This window comes from Anolis sagrei, chromosome Y (genome assembly GCF_037176765.1).
Source record: "Anolis sagrei isolate rAnoSag1 chromosome Y, rAnoSag1.mat, whole genome shotgun sequence".
Taxonomy (NCBI): domain Eukaryota; kingdom Metazoa; phylum Chordata; class Lepidosauria; order Squamata; family Dactyloidae; genus Anolis; species Anolis sagrei.
In genome coordinates, this window is record NC_090035.1 from 14,095,112 (window position 1) to 14,111,873 (window position 16,762).

Here is a 16,762-nt window from a genome sequence, read left to right on the forward strand (position 1 = left end):
CCAAAACCTCCTTCCATTGTTTCCTCCTGAGATGGATTTTTTAATTGGTGGTTGCTTTTAATTAATGAGATGATCCTAATCGATCCTTGTGGGAGGGGATGCCAGGAGGTTTAATGTGTGGCCTGGATCCAGGTATCTTCTTTTTCTTCTTCCTCTTCTTCCTCTTTCTCTACTTCCTCTTTTTTCTTCCTCTTCCTCTTCCCTCTCCTCCTCCTCTTCTTTTTCTTCTACTTCTTCCTCCTCCTCCTCCTCCTCTTCTTCTTATTTACTTCTTTACTTATTATTTCTTGCATTTCCTTCCCGTCCTTCTCAACCCCCAAGGGGGGGGACTCAGGACGGCTTACAATGGGCCCCATTCCGAAGCCATTACATAACAAATTACAAAATTAAAACCACAATGAGGCATAAAAGCATAATTAACAATACATAAGCCATCGTTAAAACAGTAAAACTGTCTCATCAGCCATATCGTCATTCCAGTCACATTCCCTTAAATTTGCATCTATTGTCCAAAAGCCTGGTCCCAAAACCATGCCTTTAGTTTCTTTCGAAAAACTAGGAGAGGGAGGTGGCCAATCTTACCTCAGTTGGGAGTGTGTTCCATAGGCGGGGGCCACTGCTGAGAAGGCCCTGTCTCTCGTCCCCACCAGGCGCATTTGTGCTGTTGACGGGAGCGAGAGAAGGGCCTCCCCAGATGATCTTAGGTTTCGAGGTGGGACATAGGGGTGGATGCGTTTGGACAAGTAAGCTGGGCCAGAACCGTATAGAGCTTTATAGGTCAGAACCAGCACTTTGAATTGGGCTCGGAGGTGGACTGGCAGCCAGTGGAGCTGGCACAACGGGGGTGGTATGCTCTCTGTATGTCGCCCCAGTTAGTAGTCTGAACTAGTTGAACTAGCTGAAGTTTCCGAACCGTCTTCAAAGGCAGCCCCACGTAGAGCGCGTTGCAGTAATCTATTCGGGATGTAACTAGAGCTTGGACCACCGTGGCCAAGTCAGACTTTCCAAGGTACAGGTGCAGCTGGCACATAAGTTTTAATTGTGCAAAAGCTCTCCCGGCCACCGCTGAGATCTGGGGTTCCAGGCTCAGCGATGAATCCAGGATCACTCCCAAGCTGCGAACCTGCGTCTTCAGGGGGAGTGTAACCCCATCCAACACAGGCTGTAACCCTATGCTTCTTCCTCCTACTTCCTCTTACTCCTACTCTTCCTCTTCCTCTTCTTCCTCCTTCTCCTCTTCTTCCTCCTTCTCTTCTTCTTCTTCCTCCTCCTCTTCCTCTTCTTCTTCTTCCTCCTCCTCCTCGTCTTCCTCCTCCTCTTCTTCTCTTCTTCTTCTTCCTCCTCCTCCTCCTCCCCTTCTTCCTCCTCTTCTTCTCTTCTTCTTCTTCCTCCTCCTCCTCTTCTTCTCTTCGTCCTCTTCTTCCTCCTCCTCCTCCTCTTCTTCCTCTTCCTCCTCTTCTTCCTCCTCCTCCTCCTCCTCTTCTCTTCTTCCTCCTCTTCTTCTCCTTCCTCTTCCTCCTCTTCTTCTCTTCTTCTTCCTCCTCCTCTTCTTCTTCCTCCTCCTCCTCTTCTTCTCTTCTTCTTCCTCTTCTTCTCCTTCCTCTTCCTCCTCTTCTTCTCTTCTTCTTCCTCCTCCTCCTCCTCCTCCTCCTCTTCTTCCTCCTCCTCCTCCTCTTCTTCTCTTCTTCTTCCTCCTCTTCTTCTCCTTCCTCTTTCTCCTCTTCTTCTCTTCTTCTTCCTCTTCCTCCTCCTCCTCTTCTTCTTCCTCCTCTTCCTCCTCTTCTCCTCTTCTTCTTCATTCTGTGCCCTAGCTCTTGGGAAGTTCGGACTGAAACCCGGAGCGGATCCTGGGGACGTAGCAAGGCCCTTTGAGCCCAGCCTGGACCCAGGCCCCCCTCCCTCCGGAAAAGGATGGAAGGAAGGAAGGAAGGAAAGGAGGGAGGGAGGGAGGGAGGAGGAAGCACGGGAGAAAGCAAGCAAGCAAGGAGGAGGAGGAAGAAGGCGGCGTCTGCCTGTCCCTCTTTCCAGGGAAGTCCTCTCTTAGCGCCTGGACGAGACGGAGGTACGGACGGAGCGCTCCGGACCCGCTTCTATCGCGCTTGCGGCCCCTCCGATGGGGCGACCCCCGCCTCCTCCCCTCCTCCTCCTCCTCCTCTCCCTCCTCTTCCTCCTGCCGCTGCTCCAAGGAACAGGTGAGTGAGGCTCAGGAGGTGGGCTACAAAGCCCAGCATCCACCCCCTCCTACTGCTGTTAAGAGCTGGTGAATTAATCTTTGGTTGCGGGACTACAAAACAGGTAATCTTCCTATTCTTTTTCGGGACGGATGACTACAAAGCCCATTCCCCCTCTTCTTAGGGACGGATGACTACAAAGCACATCCTCTTCTTATTGGGGGTGGATGACTAGGAAGCCCACCCTCCTCTTCTTAGGGGTGGCTGACTATGAAACCCACTCTCCTCCTCTTCTTAGGGATGGATGACTACAAAACCCATCCTCTTTTTTATTGGAAAATGCACGACTGCAAAGCCCATCTCCTTCTTTGGGATAGATGACTGTAAATCCCATCTTCCTCTTCTTAGAGGTGAATGACTACAAAGCCCACTCTCCTCCTCTTCTCAGAGATGGATGACTACAAAGCCCACCCTCCTATTCTTGGGGTGGGTGACTAAAAAACCCCTCCTCTTTTTATTGGGGATGTACAACTACAAAGTTCACCCCCTTCTTCAAGATAGATGGCAACAAAGCCCACTTCCCTCCTCTTCTCAGGGATAGAGGACTACAAAGCCCATCCTCTTTTTTATTGTGAAATGCACGACTACAAAGCCCATCTCCCTCTTTGGGATAGATGATTGTAAATCCCATCTTCCGCTTCTTAGAGGTGAATGACTACAAAGTTCACCCCCCCCCCCCTTCAAGATAGATGTCTACAAAGCCCACTTTCCTCCTCTTCTCAGGGATGAATGACTACAAAGCCCATCCTCTTTTTATTGGGGATGTTTGACTACAAAGCCTATCCTCATCTTCTGTATAGGTAACTACAAAGCCCATCCTCTTCGTCTTAGGGGTAGATGACAACAAGGCCCATCCCCCTCTTTTTACGGGTGGGTGACTACAAAGTCCATTCTCTTTATTGGGGATGTACTACTCCAAAGCCTGTCCCTCTCCTCTTTGGGATAGGTAACTACAAAGCCCATCCCCTTCCTCTTCTTCTCAGAAATGAAAGACTGCAAAGCCCTCCACCCTCTCCTCTTCAGGATAGATGACTAGCAAAGTCCATCCTCCTTTTCTGAGGAGGGTGGATGACTACAAATCCCAGCATCCATTTGCTGCTGCTAGGAGTAGGTGAATGACCTTTGGTATGGTGACTCCAAAGCCCATCATCCACACGCTCTTGCTGCTGCTAAGGAGGGGCTTCTCCATCCTCCCTGTTATAGGACCTTTTCTATTCACCTGTCCCTTATACGTGGTATCCTTTCCTTTTTGGAAGCCCTCTCTTTGCCTGGCCTTTTCCTCATGACCTTTGGCCTCGCTGCTGCTGCGTCCCTTCTTCCGGATGGAGGGACATGTCTGGCCAGTCCAGTTGGCCCCTCTGGCATCCAGTTTGGCCACCGCCAGCCATTGACGTGGCCACAAGAGGAAAGGTCAGAGCAAAGCTTCTGTTCCTTCCTTCCCCATATTCTTATCATTGCAATAACACAGACCTTGGCAGAGGCCTGGCCTCAGTCCTCCTCCGCTGACCCTCCTGCGTCAACAGGGAGGGAACTCTGCACGTTCTCAGGCGCTCCTTGACCCAAAGACCTGGGCAAATAGAGCAAAGCCAAAGGGAGGGGAGGGAGAGGCTGGCTGGCTGGGTGGACCATCACAGGGTTCCCAATATCTTCCATCTCTCCCTTCACACCTCTCCCTTTCCTTCACTCCTCCCTTTTTGTCCTTTCTTTTTCCATTCCTTGCTTCCTTCCTTCCCCTCTCCCATCCTTCCTTCATATTTTCCCCTCTCCCTCCCTCCTTGCCTTCTCCTTTATTTCCTCTTTCCCTTCCTTGTTGTTGTTGTTGTTGTTGTGTTGTTGTTATTGCTTGTATTGTTGTATTTTGGGCTCGGCCTCATGTAAGCCGCACCGAGTCCCTTGGGGAGATGGTAGCGGGGTATAAATAAAGTGTTATTATTATTATTATTATTATTATTATTATTATTATTCCTTTCCATTCTTCCCTCCCTCCCTCCCTCCCTTCCTTCCTTCCTTTCTTCCTTCCTTCCTTCCCCTCTTCTGTCCTTTCTTTCCGCATTCAATTCCTTTCTACCTTTCCCTCATTTGTTTCCTCTTTCCCTTCCTTTCCATCATTTCTTTTCTCCCTTCCTTTCCCTTTCCTCTTCTTCTATCCATTATTTCAGCTTTCAATTCCTTTCCTCATTTCTTCCTCCCTCCTTTCCTTCCTTCCACTCTCTTTCCTTCTTTCCATCCTATCTTCCATCCTTCTTTTCCCCTTTCCATCCTTTCATCATTTCTTCTTTCCCTTTCCTTCCCCCCTTTATTTCCCTCCCTCCCTTCCTTCTTTCCTTTCCTTCCATATTTCCACATTTCTTTCTTTCCCCTTTTCCTTCCTTTCCATCCTTACCTCATTCCACGTCCCGCCTTTCCTTCCTCTCTCCTTCCTTTACTTTTCCTTTGTTCCCATCTTCCATCCTTTCTTTCCTCTCCCCCTTCCTTTCCATCCTTCCCCCATTCCTTCCTTCCATCTCTCCTTGCCTTTCTTCTCCTCTTTCTTTCCTTTCCTTCCTATCTACCATCCTTCCATCATTTCTTCTTTCCCCTTCCTTCCTTTTCTTTTCTACCTCCCCTTTCCTTCCTTCCCTTCCCCATTTCCATACCTTCTCTTTCTTTCTTTTCCTTTCTTTCCATCCTTCCCTCATTCCACATCACTCCTTTCCTTCCCCTCTCCTTCCTTCCTTTTTTCTTCCTTCTTCTTCCTTCCTTCCTTTCCCTCCACACTTCCTTACCTTCTCTTTCTTTCCCCTTTTCCTTCCTTTCCATCCTTCCCCCATTCCCCATCCCTCCTTTCCTTCCCCTCTCCTTCCCTCCTTTCATTTTCCTTTCTTCCCATCCTCAATCCTTTCTTTCTTTCCCCCCTTCTTTTCCATCCATCCCTCCTTCCTTGCCTTCCTTCCCCTCTTTCTTTCCTTTCATTTTTTTCTGGAAATAAATGCTGGAAATAAATTTAATCTTTTCCTTCCTTTCCTTCCTTCCCCCTTCCTTTTTTTCCTCTTTCCTTTCCTTCCTTCCCTGCCCTCTTCCATACTTTGTCTTTCCCTTCCTTTCCACTCTTCCCTTCCTTCCCCTTTCCTCTTTCCTTTCCTCCTCTCCCCTCTTCTCTTCCAACCTTTCTTTCCTCTTCCCTTTCCTTGCCACTCTTTCCTCATTTCTTCCTTCCTTCCATCCCTCTTTTCCTTCCTTCCTTCTTTCCCTTCTCGCATCCTTTCTTTCACCTTTCCACTTCTTTCCATCCTTCCCTCAAGCTACATTTTATCAATTTCCTAGAAAAGAGCCCCAAATGGTTGACCCAGGGCCTGAATCCTCCAAAGTGGCTCCAGCCCTTTAGTTGGTAATGGAAAGAAGCAAGTTCCTGGGTTGAAGCTGGACCCTCTCGGCGGTGGCCCCCACAAAGCTATGAGAGCCATTACATCCAATATATTTCTTGGGGTCCTTCTGTTGCCTTTTTTGCACAATGGTACAGAAGACAGACCCATTTGCACCATGGAAAGCAGATGGGGGTGGCCTCCATCCCAGGGGGGCAGTGAATCCACTCCAAGTTTTAAAGCAAGCTTTAGAGGAGATCTCTAGTGTGCTGCAGGTTCTGATCCGGGTCCTTGGTTGTCCTTCTTTCCTTCCAGCAGAAGCGGCAGGAAGAGGAAGAGGAAACGCTCCGCTACGGAGCCGGAGGGGCATCTTCCAGCTGGCGGGGGCCATCCTCTGCTCCACGGGGCGCACCCCCCTGGCCTACCTGCGCTACGGCTGCTACTGCGGGCTGGGAGGTAGCGGGTGGCCCCGGGACAAGGCTGACTGGTAAGGCAAGCAATCCTTCACTTAAGCGGCTGCGGGGGGAAAGGAAAGGGCCTGAGGCTATCAGGAATGGTGGGAGTTGGAGTCCAAAACACCTGGAGGGATGGCCCAAGTTGGCCCATGCCTGCATTATACCATACTGTCTCTATACCAGAATATAGTTTTTAACAACTCCAGACATTTCCACCATTAGATTGAATGCCAAGCGCAAGAGCAGGGCAACCAATAATCCAAAAAGTCCCAGGTTCAGCCATCAATGTGGATTAACTCCTTCAGCAGCCCATGAAGCAAGACTACACTTCAAACTGTGCCTCACTCTGCTTCTCTCTTCAATCTCTCTCTCTCTCTGCACCTGCTTAGCTCAAGCCTGAACAAAAATGTAACAGTATCCAAAAGTCCCAGGCTCAGCCACCATGTGGATAAATTTCTTCAGCAGCTCTTGAAGTTGCTGAAGACACTGCAAACTTTGTCTCTCTCTGCTTCTTTCTTCAAACTGTATCTCTCTTCGCACCTGCCTAGCTCAAGACTGAACAAAAATGTAACAGTATCCAAAAGTCCCAGGCTCAGCCACCATTTGGATAAATTTCTTCAGCAGCTCATGAAGCAAGGGTACACTGCAAACTTTGTCTCTCTCTGTTTCTCTCTTCAATCTCTCTCTCTCTCTCTCTCTGCACCTGCTTATCTCAAGCCTGAACAAAAATGTAACAGTATCCAAAAGTCCCAGGCTCAGCCATCTTCCAGGGTATTGCCTAACCAATCAGCTTCATGCATCTTATTTTACTGTTGACACACACATATTAACCGATTCCTTGCATGCTCCAACAAGGATGCATCTTTGACTTTTTAAGCACCATATTAGACTGTTAGGAATAGTGGGAGTTGGAGTCCAAAACACCTGGAGGGCCCAAGTTTGCCCATACCATACTATCTTTATAGGAGCCCCCGGTGGCGCAGTGGGTTAAACCCTTGTGCCGACAGGACTGAAGACCGACAGGTCGTATATTCGAATCCGGGGAGAGGCAGATGAGCTCCCTCTATCAGTTCCAGCTCCTCATGCGGGGACATGAGAGAAACCTCCCATAAGGATGATAAAAAATTAAATCATCTAGGCGTCCCCTGGGCAACGTCCTTGCAGATGGCCAATTCTCTCACACCAGAAGCGACTTGCAGTTTCTCAAGTTGCTCCTGACACAACAAAAAAACCCAAAAAACCCCAAAAAACCAAAAAAACCCTATCTTTATACCAGTATATAGTTTTTAACAACTCCAGACATTTCTGCCATTAGATTGAATGCACAAGCGTAAGAGAAGGGCAACCAATAATGTAAACGCGTTGGGTTTATTATCAAAGAGGATAATTCATAAACTTGGAGCTAAAGGATGAAATGCAACCATCGATAAGCAAAAGGGAGATCGGTTTCATGTTTGCACCAGAACGTGCCATGTTTGAAGTAAAAAAAAATTCCAAATGCAACATGCCACGCTGGGCTTTGCCTGCGGAAAAGAAACCACATCCTTTATGTTGCTTTTAGAACCAAAACAACCCCCCAAAATATAGTCATTTGCATGGGATAAATGTTATGACCTTCCGGCCGCTTGTATTTTAAGCTTCAGGGGAACAAAACTTTTGTTGATCCTTATACTTAAAGAGGAAGGAGATCTGGCCACAATTGCAACCTATTGGCCCAGAAGGGAGTTGTGGTTTTGCAAGGTCGTCATCCCTCTCTGCCTCACCTTTTACCCCATTGCATGGAGCTATGGTGGTTCAAGTGGTGTGAAACAACAGGTAGGATACTCAATGGGACGGATTGCAGGAACTGATGCGGGTCAATGAAGGCATTGATGCATTAAGTGCATGCTCATTAGAATTTGCATTTTTACTGCCGGCTAGGAAGTGGAGCCCCCGGTGGCGCAGTGGGTTAAAGCACTGAGCTGCTGAGCTTGTTGATCGAAAGGTCGCAGGTTCGATTCCAGGGAGCGGCATGAGCTTCCGCTGTCTGCCCTAGCTTCTGCCAACCTAGCAGTTCGAAAACATGCAAATGTGAGTAGATCAATAGGTACCGTTTTGGCGGGAAGGTAACGGCGCTCCATGCAGTCATGCTGGCCACATGACCTTGGAGGTGTCTATGGACAATACTGGCTCTTCAGCTTAGAAATGGAGATGAGCACCACACCCCAGAGTCAGACATGACTGGACTTAATGTCAGGGGACTACGTTTTACCTTAGGAAGTGTCATAAAGTATGCATTGATAACAACAGAGATAAAATTAAAATGAAACATGGCTTTCTTTCCTCTTTCCACTTGCTGCAGCGTAGCTTGATTTTGAACTGCATTACTTGTTTAATGTTGTGAGTTGTTTCGTGTCACAATGGAGATATAAAAGCTGGATATTATTATTACTATTATTATTATCCCACTGTTATCTCAATCTATTTATTATTTGATACACAACAAGATTAGTACACAGCAAACAAGATTACTCTGCTGGCTTTTGTATTGCATCACACGTTGGACACTGTGTGATGTATGGGTGAATAATGCGTGCAGATCCGAGAAGGGTGGTAATTTTGTCAGCGTCGATTGTTTTTAAGTGCAGGCCATGGTCTTTAGGCGCTGCACCCAGTATGCCAATTACCACTGGGACCACCTTTACTGGCTTGTGCCATTATCATAATCATCATCATTGGAGATAAAAGTGGGATGATGATGATGACAATAATAATAAAATGGAGATAGAAGTGAGGTGATGATGATGATGATAAATCAATGGAGATAAAAGTGGGCTCAGACATTTTACTAACCCTTCAATACAAGATTATTATTATCCCACATTTATCTCCATTGAAATAACTAATATTATTAATATCTTTTATCTCAATGCAGATAAAAATAGGTTATTATTAAATCAATAGAGATAAAATTTGGATAATAAAATCATAGAATCATAGAATCAAAGAGTTGGAAGAGACCTCATGGGCCATCCAGTCCAACCCCCTGCCAAGAAGCAGGAATATTGCATTCAAATCACCCTGACAGATGGCCATCCAGCCTCTGTTTAAAAGCTTCCAAAGAAGGAGCCTCCACCACACTCCGGGGCAGAGAGTTCCACTGCTGAACGGCTCTCACAGTCAGGAAGTTCTTCCTCATGTTCAGATGGAATCACCTCTCTTGTAGTTTGAAGCCATTGTTCCGCGTCCTAGTCTCCAAGGAAGCAGAAAACAAGCTTGCTCCCTCCTCCCTGTGGCTTCCTCTCACATAATAATACTATGGATCCAAAAACTGCACAGAGGGTTTCCTAGTCCTTCAATAGCATGTTGTTGTTGTTGTTGTGGTTGTGGTTGTGGTTGTTGTTGTCCTCTCTCTTCATTGATGTATGGAGATAAAAGTGGGATGATGATGATGATAACGATAATGATAATAATAATATTAGGAGCCCCCGGTGGCGCAGTGGGTTAAACCGCTGAGCTGCTAAACTTGTTGACTGAAAGGTCGCAGGTTCGAATCCGGGGAGTGGCGAGAGCTCCCGCTTTCAGCCCCAGCTTCTGCCAACCTAGCAGTTCGAAAACATGCAAATGTGAGTGGACCAATAGGTACCACTCTGGTGGGAAGGTAATGGTGCTTCATGCAGTCATGCCGGCCACATTACCTTGGAGGTGTCTATGGACAATGCTGGCTCTTTGTCTTAGAAATGGAGGTGAGCGCTACCCCCCAGAGTCAGACATGACTAGACTTAATGTCAGGGGAAAACCTTTACCTTAATAATAATATGGATCCAAAAAACTGCTCAAAGGGTTTCCTAGCCTTTCCTAGCCTGTGCATGGGTTTCCTCTTCAAAGACATGGCAACAGAGTGTAAGAGTTTCCAAAACCACTTTGCAAATTTGGGCCAATAATTTGGGATTATTTCAGACAAATCAGGAGAAAGGAAAGGCAATTGCCCCCGATGTTTTACACTATAACTCCCCTCCTACTCTTAGGACTGATGGTGCATGTAGTCCAGAACAGGTGGAGTTTGGCGTGCCTTCTTTCTGGCCACGGTTCCTGCGATCCACATTGGAGGGGGATTCTGGGACTTGTGCTCCACAGATGTTAGGATACTGATATCCAGGCTTCATCTCATAGAATCACAGAGTTGGAAGGGACCCCAGAGGCCATCCAGTCTAAACAATTTCTTGACAGGCAGGAAAAGCACAATCAAAGCCCTCCTGACAGATGGCCATCCAGACTCCGCTTAATAATACTATTTTTCGTGTCAGGAGCAACTTGAGAAACTGCTTCTGGTGTGAGAGAATTGGCTGTCTGCAAGGATGTTGCCCAGAATACACCTGGAAGATTTATATTTTACCATTCTCGTGGGTGCACGGAGAGCTGGAGAATTGGCTGTCTGCAAGGATGTTGCCCAGGGGATGCCTGGATGTTTGACCATCCTTGTGGGTGCATGGGGAGCTGGAGAATTGGCTGTCTGCAAGGATGTTGCCTAGTGGACGCTTGCATGTTTGGATGTTTTACCATCCTTGTGGGTGCCTGGGGAGCTGGAGAACTGGCTGTCTGCAAGGACGTTGCCCAGGGGACACCCAGATGTTTTGATGTTTTACCATCCTTGTGGGTGCATGGGGAGCTGGAGAATTGGCCGTCTGCAAGAACGTTGCCCAGGGGACACCCAGATGTTTTGATGTTTTACCATCCTTGTGGGTGCATGGGGAGCTGGAGAATTGGCCGTCTGCAAGAACGTTGCCCAGGGGACACCCAGATGTTTTGATGTTTTACCATCCTTGTGGGTGCATGGGGAGCTGGAGAACTGGCTGTCTGCAAGGATGTTGCCCAGGGGACACCCAGATGTTTGGATGTCTTATCATCCTTGTGGGTGCATGGGGAGCTGGAGAATTGGCTGTCTGCAAGGATGTTGCCAGGGGACGCTTGCATGTTTGGATGTTTTATCATCCTTGTGGGTGCATGGGGAGCTGGAGAATTGGCTGTCTGCAAGGACGTTGCCCAGGAGATGCCTGGATGTTTGGCCATCCTTGTGGGTGCATGGGGAGCTGGAGAATTGGCTGTCTGCAAGGATGTTGCTTAGTGGACGCTTGCATGTTTGGATGTTTTACCATCCTTGTGGGTGCATGGGGAGCTGGAGAATTGGCTGTCTGCAAGGATGTTGCCCAGGGGACACCTGGATGTTTGGATGTTTTACCACCCATGTCCCTGCATGGAGAGCTGGAGCTGACAGAGGGAGCTCAACCCGCTCTTCCCAGATTTGAACCGCTGACCTATCGGTTAGCAATCCTGCTGGCACAAGGATTTAACCCATTGCGCCACTGCAATATACTAGAAGCACCCTCCCCAAATACCATACAGTCCAATCCTTTCTGGTCAAGCAGGAAAAGCACAATCAAAGCCCTCCTAACAGATGGCCATCCATCCTCTGCTTAATAATAGCAACAACAACATTAGAATTGGAAAGGACCCCTAAAGGCCATCCAGTCCAACCCCTTTCTGCCAGGCAGGGAAAGCACCTTTAAAGCCCTCCCGACAGATGGCCATCCTGGTGGACCTCTCTTTGCAAAAGGATTGCAAAATGGGTGGGAGGAGGAGATCTGCAGTCCCACGATTCATCCTGGTGGCCGAGGAGGGTCTCCCACATAACACTATGTCCCTCCTGTAAAAACAAAACGAAGTGTTTGCAGTTTAATAAACGTTGTCCATGTTGTTATGATAGAAACCATTAGGAAAGGACATCTACAACCCAGGAGCAAAAATGGTGTGACTTAGTGCAATCCTAGCCTTGCAGGGGCCCAGTGACTGACGCTTTCTCTTTGGTCAGGTGCTGCTTCCGCCACGACTGCTGCTACGCCGAGGCTGAGAAGGAGGGCTGCGACCCCAAAATGGGCAGCTACCCCTGGGAATGCGAGGACAAGGAGGCCAGCTGCGGTGAGAGAATCATAGAAGAGTTGGAAGAGACTGCTTGGGCCATCTAGTCCAATCCCCTTCTGCTAGGCAGGAAAAGAACAACCAAAGCACCCCCAACAGATGGTCATCGAGCCTCTGTTTGAAAGCCTCTAAGAAAGGAGCTTCCAGTATACTTTGCAGTCCCTTCCCTTCGCTCACTTTCTTGCATTCGCTTTGCACTCCAAGGCTGGAGCATTTCCCCATTTTGAGTCTCCATTTGGGGCAAAACAGACCCTTGCAGTGCAGTGATTTGAGGTCCTTTAGACCCCATGCTTCCCTCTCCTACCATATCCATAAGACATAGCCCCTCTCAGAATAGCCATATAATGCAGTTTATATGGCAGTGTAGACTTCTTATATCAGGCAGTTCAATGCATTGAAACTCCATTATGAAACTGCATTATATGTCAGTGTAGATAACAAGAGAGTTGTACATGGAGCAAAGAAAGGAGATTTCAGGTCACCCTTTGGCCAATGGGGAGAGAAGGTTGGGGGACACAACCATTAACTGTGTCATAAGGCATGACTTGCCATTTTTCATTGAATTTTAGAGTTGGAAGGGACCCCAAGGGGCCATCCAGTCCAACCCCTACTTTCCGCCAAGCAGGAAAGCACCATCCGATCCCTCCCAAAAGATGGCCATTGAGCCTCATCGACCTCATGTTCATGGGAGAAATAGGGCTATAGAATAAAAGACTCCTGGAGTTGGAAGTAGTCCCCAAAGCCAGAAAAGATAGTGGAGATAAAAGTGGGATACTACTACTACTACTACGGGTCCAAAACACTGCTCAGAGGGTTTACTAGCACTTCCATACAAGATGATGATGATGATTATCATCATCCCACATTTATCTCCATTCATGATGATGATGATGATGATGATGATTAGGAACACAACAAGATGAGTCCACCGCAGACAAGATCACTCTTCTGGTTGTTGTATTGGATTATTATTATTATTATTATTATTATTATTATTATTATTATTCAATTGAGATAAAAGTATGATATTATTAGTAATAATAAATCAATTGAGATAAACATGGAATAATAATACGTCATAATAATAATAATAATAATAATAATAATAATAATACATCACACAGTCCTAGACGCTTGGGAAGTGTTCGACTTGTGATTTTGTGATACGAAATCCAGCATATAGATCTTGTTTGCTGTGTCATACTGTGGTTTTGTGTCAGTAATAATAACAACAATAATAGTAATAACTACTCTGGGACTTCCGTCCAAATTACTCTGGGACTTACGAATGCAGCATAATACTCCTGACCTCACAAGTGTGGAAGAACAACAAGTATGGATAATTGATGGTGCAAACCCAGGTGACAGCAGGATTAATGTGAAGCAACTGAAAAAACTTACAGGATATGAGGATTTAAGGATCAAACTGCAAAGACTCCGGCACAAGCCAGTAAAGGTGGTCCCAGTGGTAATTGGCACAATGAGTGCAGTGCCTAAAGACCTTGGCCTGCACTTAAAAACAATTGGAACTGACAAAATTACCATCTGCCACCCTGATCAGATCTGCACACATTATTTACAGATACATCACACAGTCCTAGACACTTGGGAAGTGTCCGACGTGTGATCAAATACAACAGCCAGCAGAGTGATCTTGTTTGCTGTGTACCAATCTTGTTGTATATTGAATAATAATAATAATAATAATAATAATAATAATAATAATAATAATACATCACACAGTCCTAGATGCTTGGGAAGTGTTTGACTTGTGATTTTGTGATACGAAATCCAGCATATAGATCTCGTTTGCTGTGACATACTGTGCTTTTGTGTCAATAATAATAATAATAATAATAATAATAATAATAAATCAATGGAGATAAAAGTGGGATGATGATAATACTATGGGTCCAAAAACTGCCCGGAGGGTTTCCTAGCCCCTTCAATACATCTACTACATCATCATCATCATCATCATCATCATCATCATCATCATCACTCTCAATGGAGATAATGGCAGAATAAATAAATAAATAAATAAATAATGACAACAGTACTACTATGGATCCAAAAAACTGCTCAGAGGGTTTCCTAGCCCTTCCATACAGTCCAACCCACTTCTGCCATGCAGGAAAAACACAATCAAAGCCCTCCCGACAGATGGTCAACCAACCTCTGCTCAAAAGCCTCCAAAGAAGAATCCTCCTAAGGCAAGGAAGGAGTTCCACTGTGGAATAGCTCTCCTTATAGCTAGGAAGTTCTTCCTAACATTCAGGCTCCATGCTTCTCCATAGTTCAAAACTGACCCTCAATGGAGTGAGGAAATGCATTTACGCTCATCTCCGGGCCATGCTGCAGAGGGCTGGGTACGGGCTTGCTTTCCTTACTCCTGAACCTCTTGTTTTCTCTCTCTTTGCAGATGACATCAAGGAGGACAAGTGCCAGAAGCTGGCCTGCAAGTGCGACCGGGAGGCAGCCCATTGCCTGTCCGAAGCCCCTTACCAGCCCACCTACGTCTTCTGGCCACTCTCTTCCTGTGGCAGCCGCAGCCCCAAATGCAAAGGCAATTAGGACCATGACCAAAGCAAAGGGGCCACACGTTTTGTTTTTCCACTCGGTTGTGTTGTCTCATGATAATACCATATTTACTCAAATCTAATGCTCACCCTTTTGAGGCTAAATTACCTTTCCAAAATTAGGGTGCGCATTAGATTCGTGCAATACGGTAATTTTAGTGCCGGGCCAGTGCAAAAGGGAAAGCTGCTCCAGGAGTTCCTATTTAAGGGATGTCAACTCTAATGTAATTGCCATGGCTCAATACTATGCAGTTTGGGGATTTGTAGTTTGGTGAGGCATCCGCATTCTTTGGCAGAGAAGGCTCAAGACCTTGTAAAACTACACCCCCGGGACGCCATAGTATTGAACCAAAGCAAGTAAAGTGGATTCATTATACAGCAGGGGTCCTCAAACTAAGGCCCGGGGGCCGGATGTGGCCCTCCAAGGTCATTTACCTGGCCCTCGCTCAGGGTCAACCTAAGTCTGTAACGACTTGAAAGCACACAACAACAACAACAACAATTCTATCTCATCAGCTAAAAACAGGCCCACACTTCCCATTGAAATACTAATAAATTTATATTTGTTAAAATTGTTCTTCATTTTAATTATTGTATTGTTTTTAAGTGGTTTTTGCACTACAAATAAGATATTGATTTTTTTTCAAATTATAACCCGGCCCTCCAACAGTTTGAGGGACTGTGACCTGGCCCTCTGTTTAAAAAGTTTGAGGACCCCTGTTCTACAGCATAGATGCATCCCAAGGTTTGGTGTCCTAACACTTTTGTTTTTCAAGGAATTCTAAGCAGGCAGCAACTGTAATGCACATATTACAAAGAATGCACCTTTTGCTGCTGTGCATTACATTCATCAGCAAGTATTTTTTCTGGTTTCAGGTTTTTGAAACTTGCGGTGCGCTTTAGATTCGGTGGCGTGTGATACTTGAGTCAATTTGGGTATATATCCCAGTTGCCATGGCCATACCATGTTGTTAGCCATCAATGCAACTCTGAAGTACAGTGTTCCCTCACTTATCGCGGGTGTTTTGTTCCATGACCACTATATACAGTAGAGCCCCAGTTATCCGACTTCCACTTATCCGACACTCCATATTATCCGCCGCTACCTTTGCCACCCTCCCTTCCCTCCCCTGCTCACTCCCTTGCCCTTTCCTCTATCGCTTGCTCACTCACCGAGCCAAGTCCTGCTTCTGCCGCTGCGATCCGTCCTGGTAAGTGAGCGAGCAAGGAAAGGCAGCAGCGGAAGCAGGAGCCTGGAAGAGGCAGCCAGGCTCCTGCTTCTGCAGGCGCTGCCGCCTTTGCCACCCTTCTTGCTCGCTCTCTCACTTGCTCCCCCACCCCTCACTCACTACTCACTGGGACCCTGCCGCTGGGACCCGGCCCGGTGAGTGAACAAGTGAGGGAGGGCGGGTGAGTGAGCGAGGGTGGCAAGGGCAGCAGCAGAGGCAGAAGCAGGAATCTGGCCACTTCTTCCAGGCTCCTGCTTCTGCCGCTGCTTCCGCATTTGCCACCCTCCCTCCCTTGCACACTCGCTACTGACTAGGCCAGGTCCCGATGGCAGAACCAGGACTCTGCCCAGTGATTAGCAAATGAGAGACGGAGGACAGGTGGGTAAGCAAGGGCCGCAAAGGTGGAAGCAGCAGCAGAAGCAGGAGTCTGGAAGAGGCTCCTGCCTTTGTGGCCCTCCCTCGCTCACTCACCTGCCCTCTTGCTCACTTGCTACTCACTGGGCCGCATCCCAGTGGCAGAACTAGTACTCGGCCCAGTGAGTAGCAAGGAAGGAAAACCGCAAAACGACGAGTCTGCAAAAAGCGAACCATGAAGTAGCCAGAGAATACTGTATAGCCAGTCTCCAAATGAGGGGGTTCCACTGTCGAACAGCTCTAAGAAGTTCTTCCTAATGTCCATGTGGAATCTCCCTTCCTTTCATTTGAACCCACTACTCCGAGTCCCAGGCTCCAGCGCAGTTAGGAAGTCTCTCTCTCTTCCTTATACGGTTTTCATGTCTCCTCTCAACCTTCTCTTCTGAGGCTAAACAGGCCCAGCTGTTGAAGCCACTCCTCAGGGGGATTATTCATGGTCTCCAGACCTTTGATCCTTTTAGTCACCCTCAAATGGACCCCTTTCATCTTGGAGTCAACAGCTGTCTTGAATTGCTTTGCCCAGAACTGGACTCAGAGCTATTATTCCAGGTAAAGAGC

The 16,762-nt window shown here is 47.1% G+C and overlaps 1 protein-coding gene across 1 annotated transcript; it reads left to right on the plus strand.

Annotated features, from left to right (window-relative positions):
- The first annotated feature begins 2,013 nt into the window (after positions 1-2,013).
- Positions 2,014-15,990, plus strand: LOC132781557 (phospholipase A2). The gene is made up of 4 exons (XM_060785815.2): positions 2,014-2,192; positions 5,891-6,059; positions 11,876-11,982; positions 14,405-15,990. The coding sequence occupies exons 1-4, from the start codon at positions 2,114-2,116 to the stop codon at positions 14,554-14,556; spliced, it is 507 nt and encodes a 168-aa protein (XP_060641798.2). The 5' UTR covers positions 2,014-2,113; the 3' UTR covers positions 14,557-15,990.
- Positions 15,991-16,762: the final 772 nt, after the last annotated feature.

Excerpts from the sequence above, each read along its gene's own strand:
- LOC132781557 (XM_060785815.2), top strand. The coding sequence starts at position 2,114 with ATGGGGCGACCCCCGCCTCCTCCCCTCCTCCTCCTCCTCCTCTCCCTC. Across the intron at positions 2,193-5,890 it reads GCCGCTGCTCCAAGGAACAG|AAGCGGCAGGAAGAGGAAGA; the intron begins GTGAGTGAGGCT and ends TCCTTCCAGCAG. Across the intron at positions 11,983-14,404 it reads GGACAAGGAGGCCAGCTGCG|ATGACATCAAGGAGGACAAG; the intron begins GTGAGAGAATCA and ends CTCTCTTTGCAG.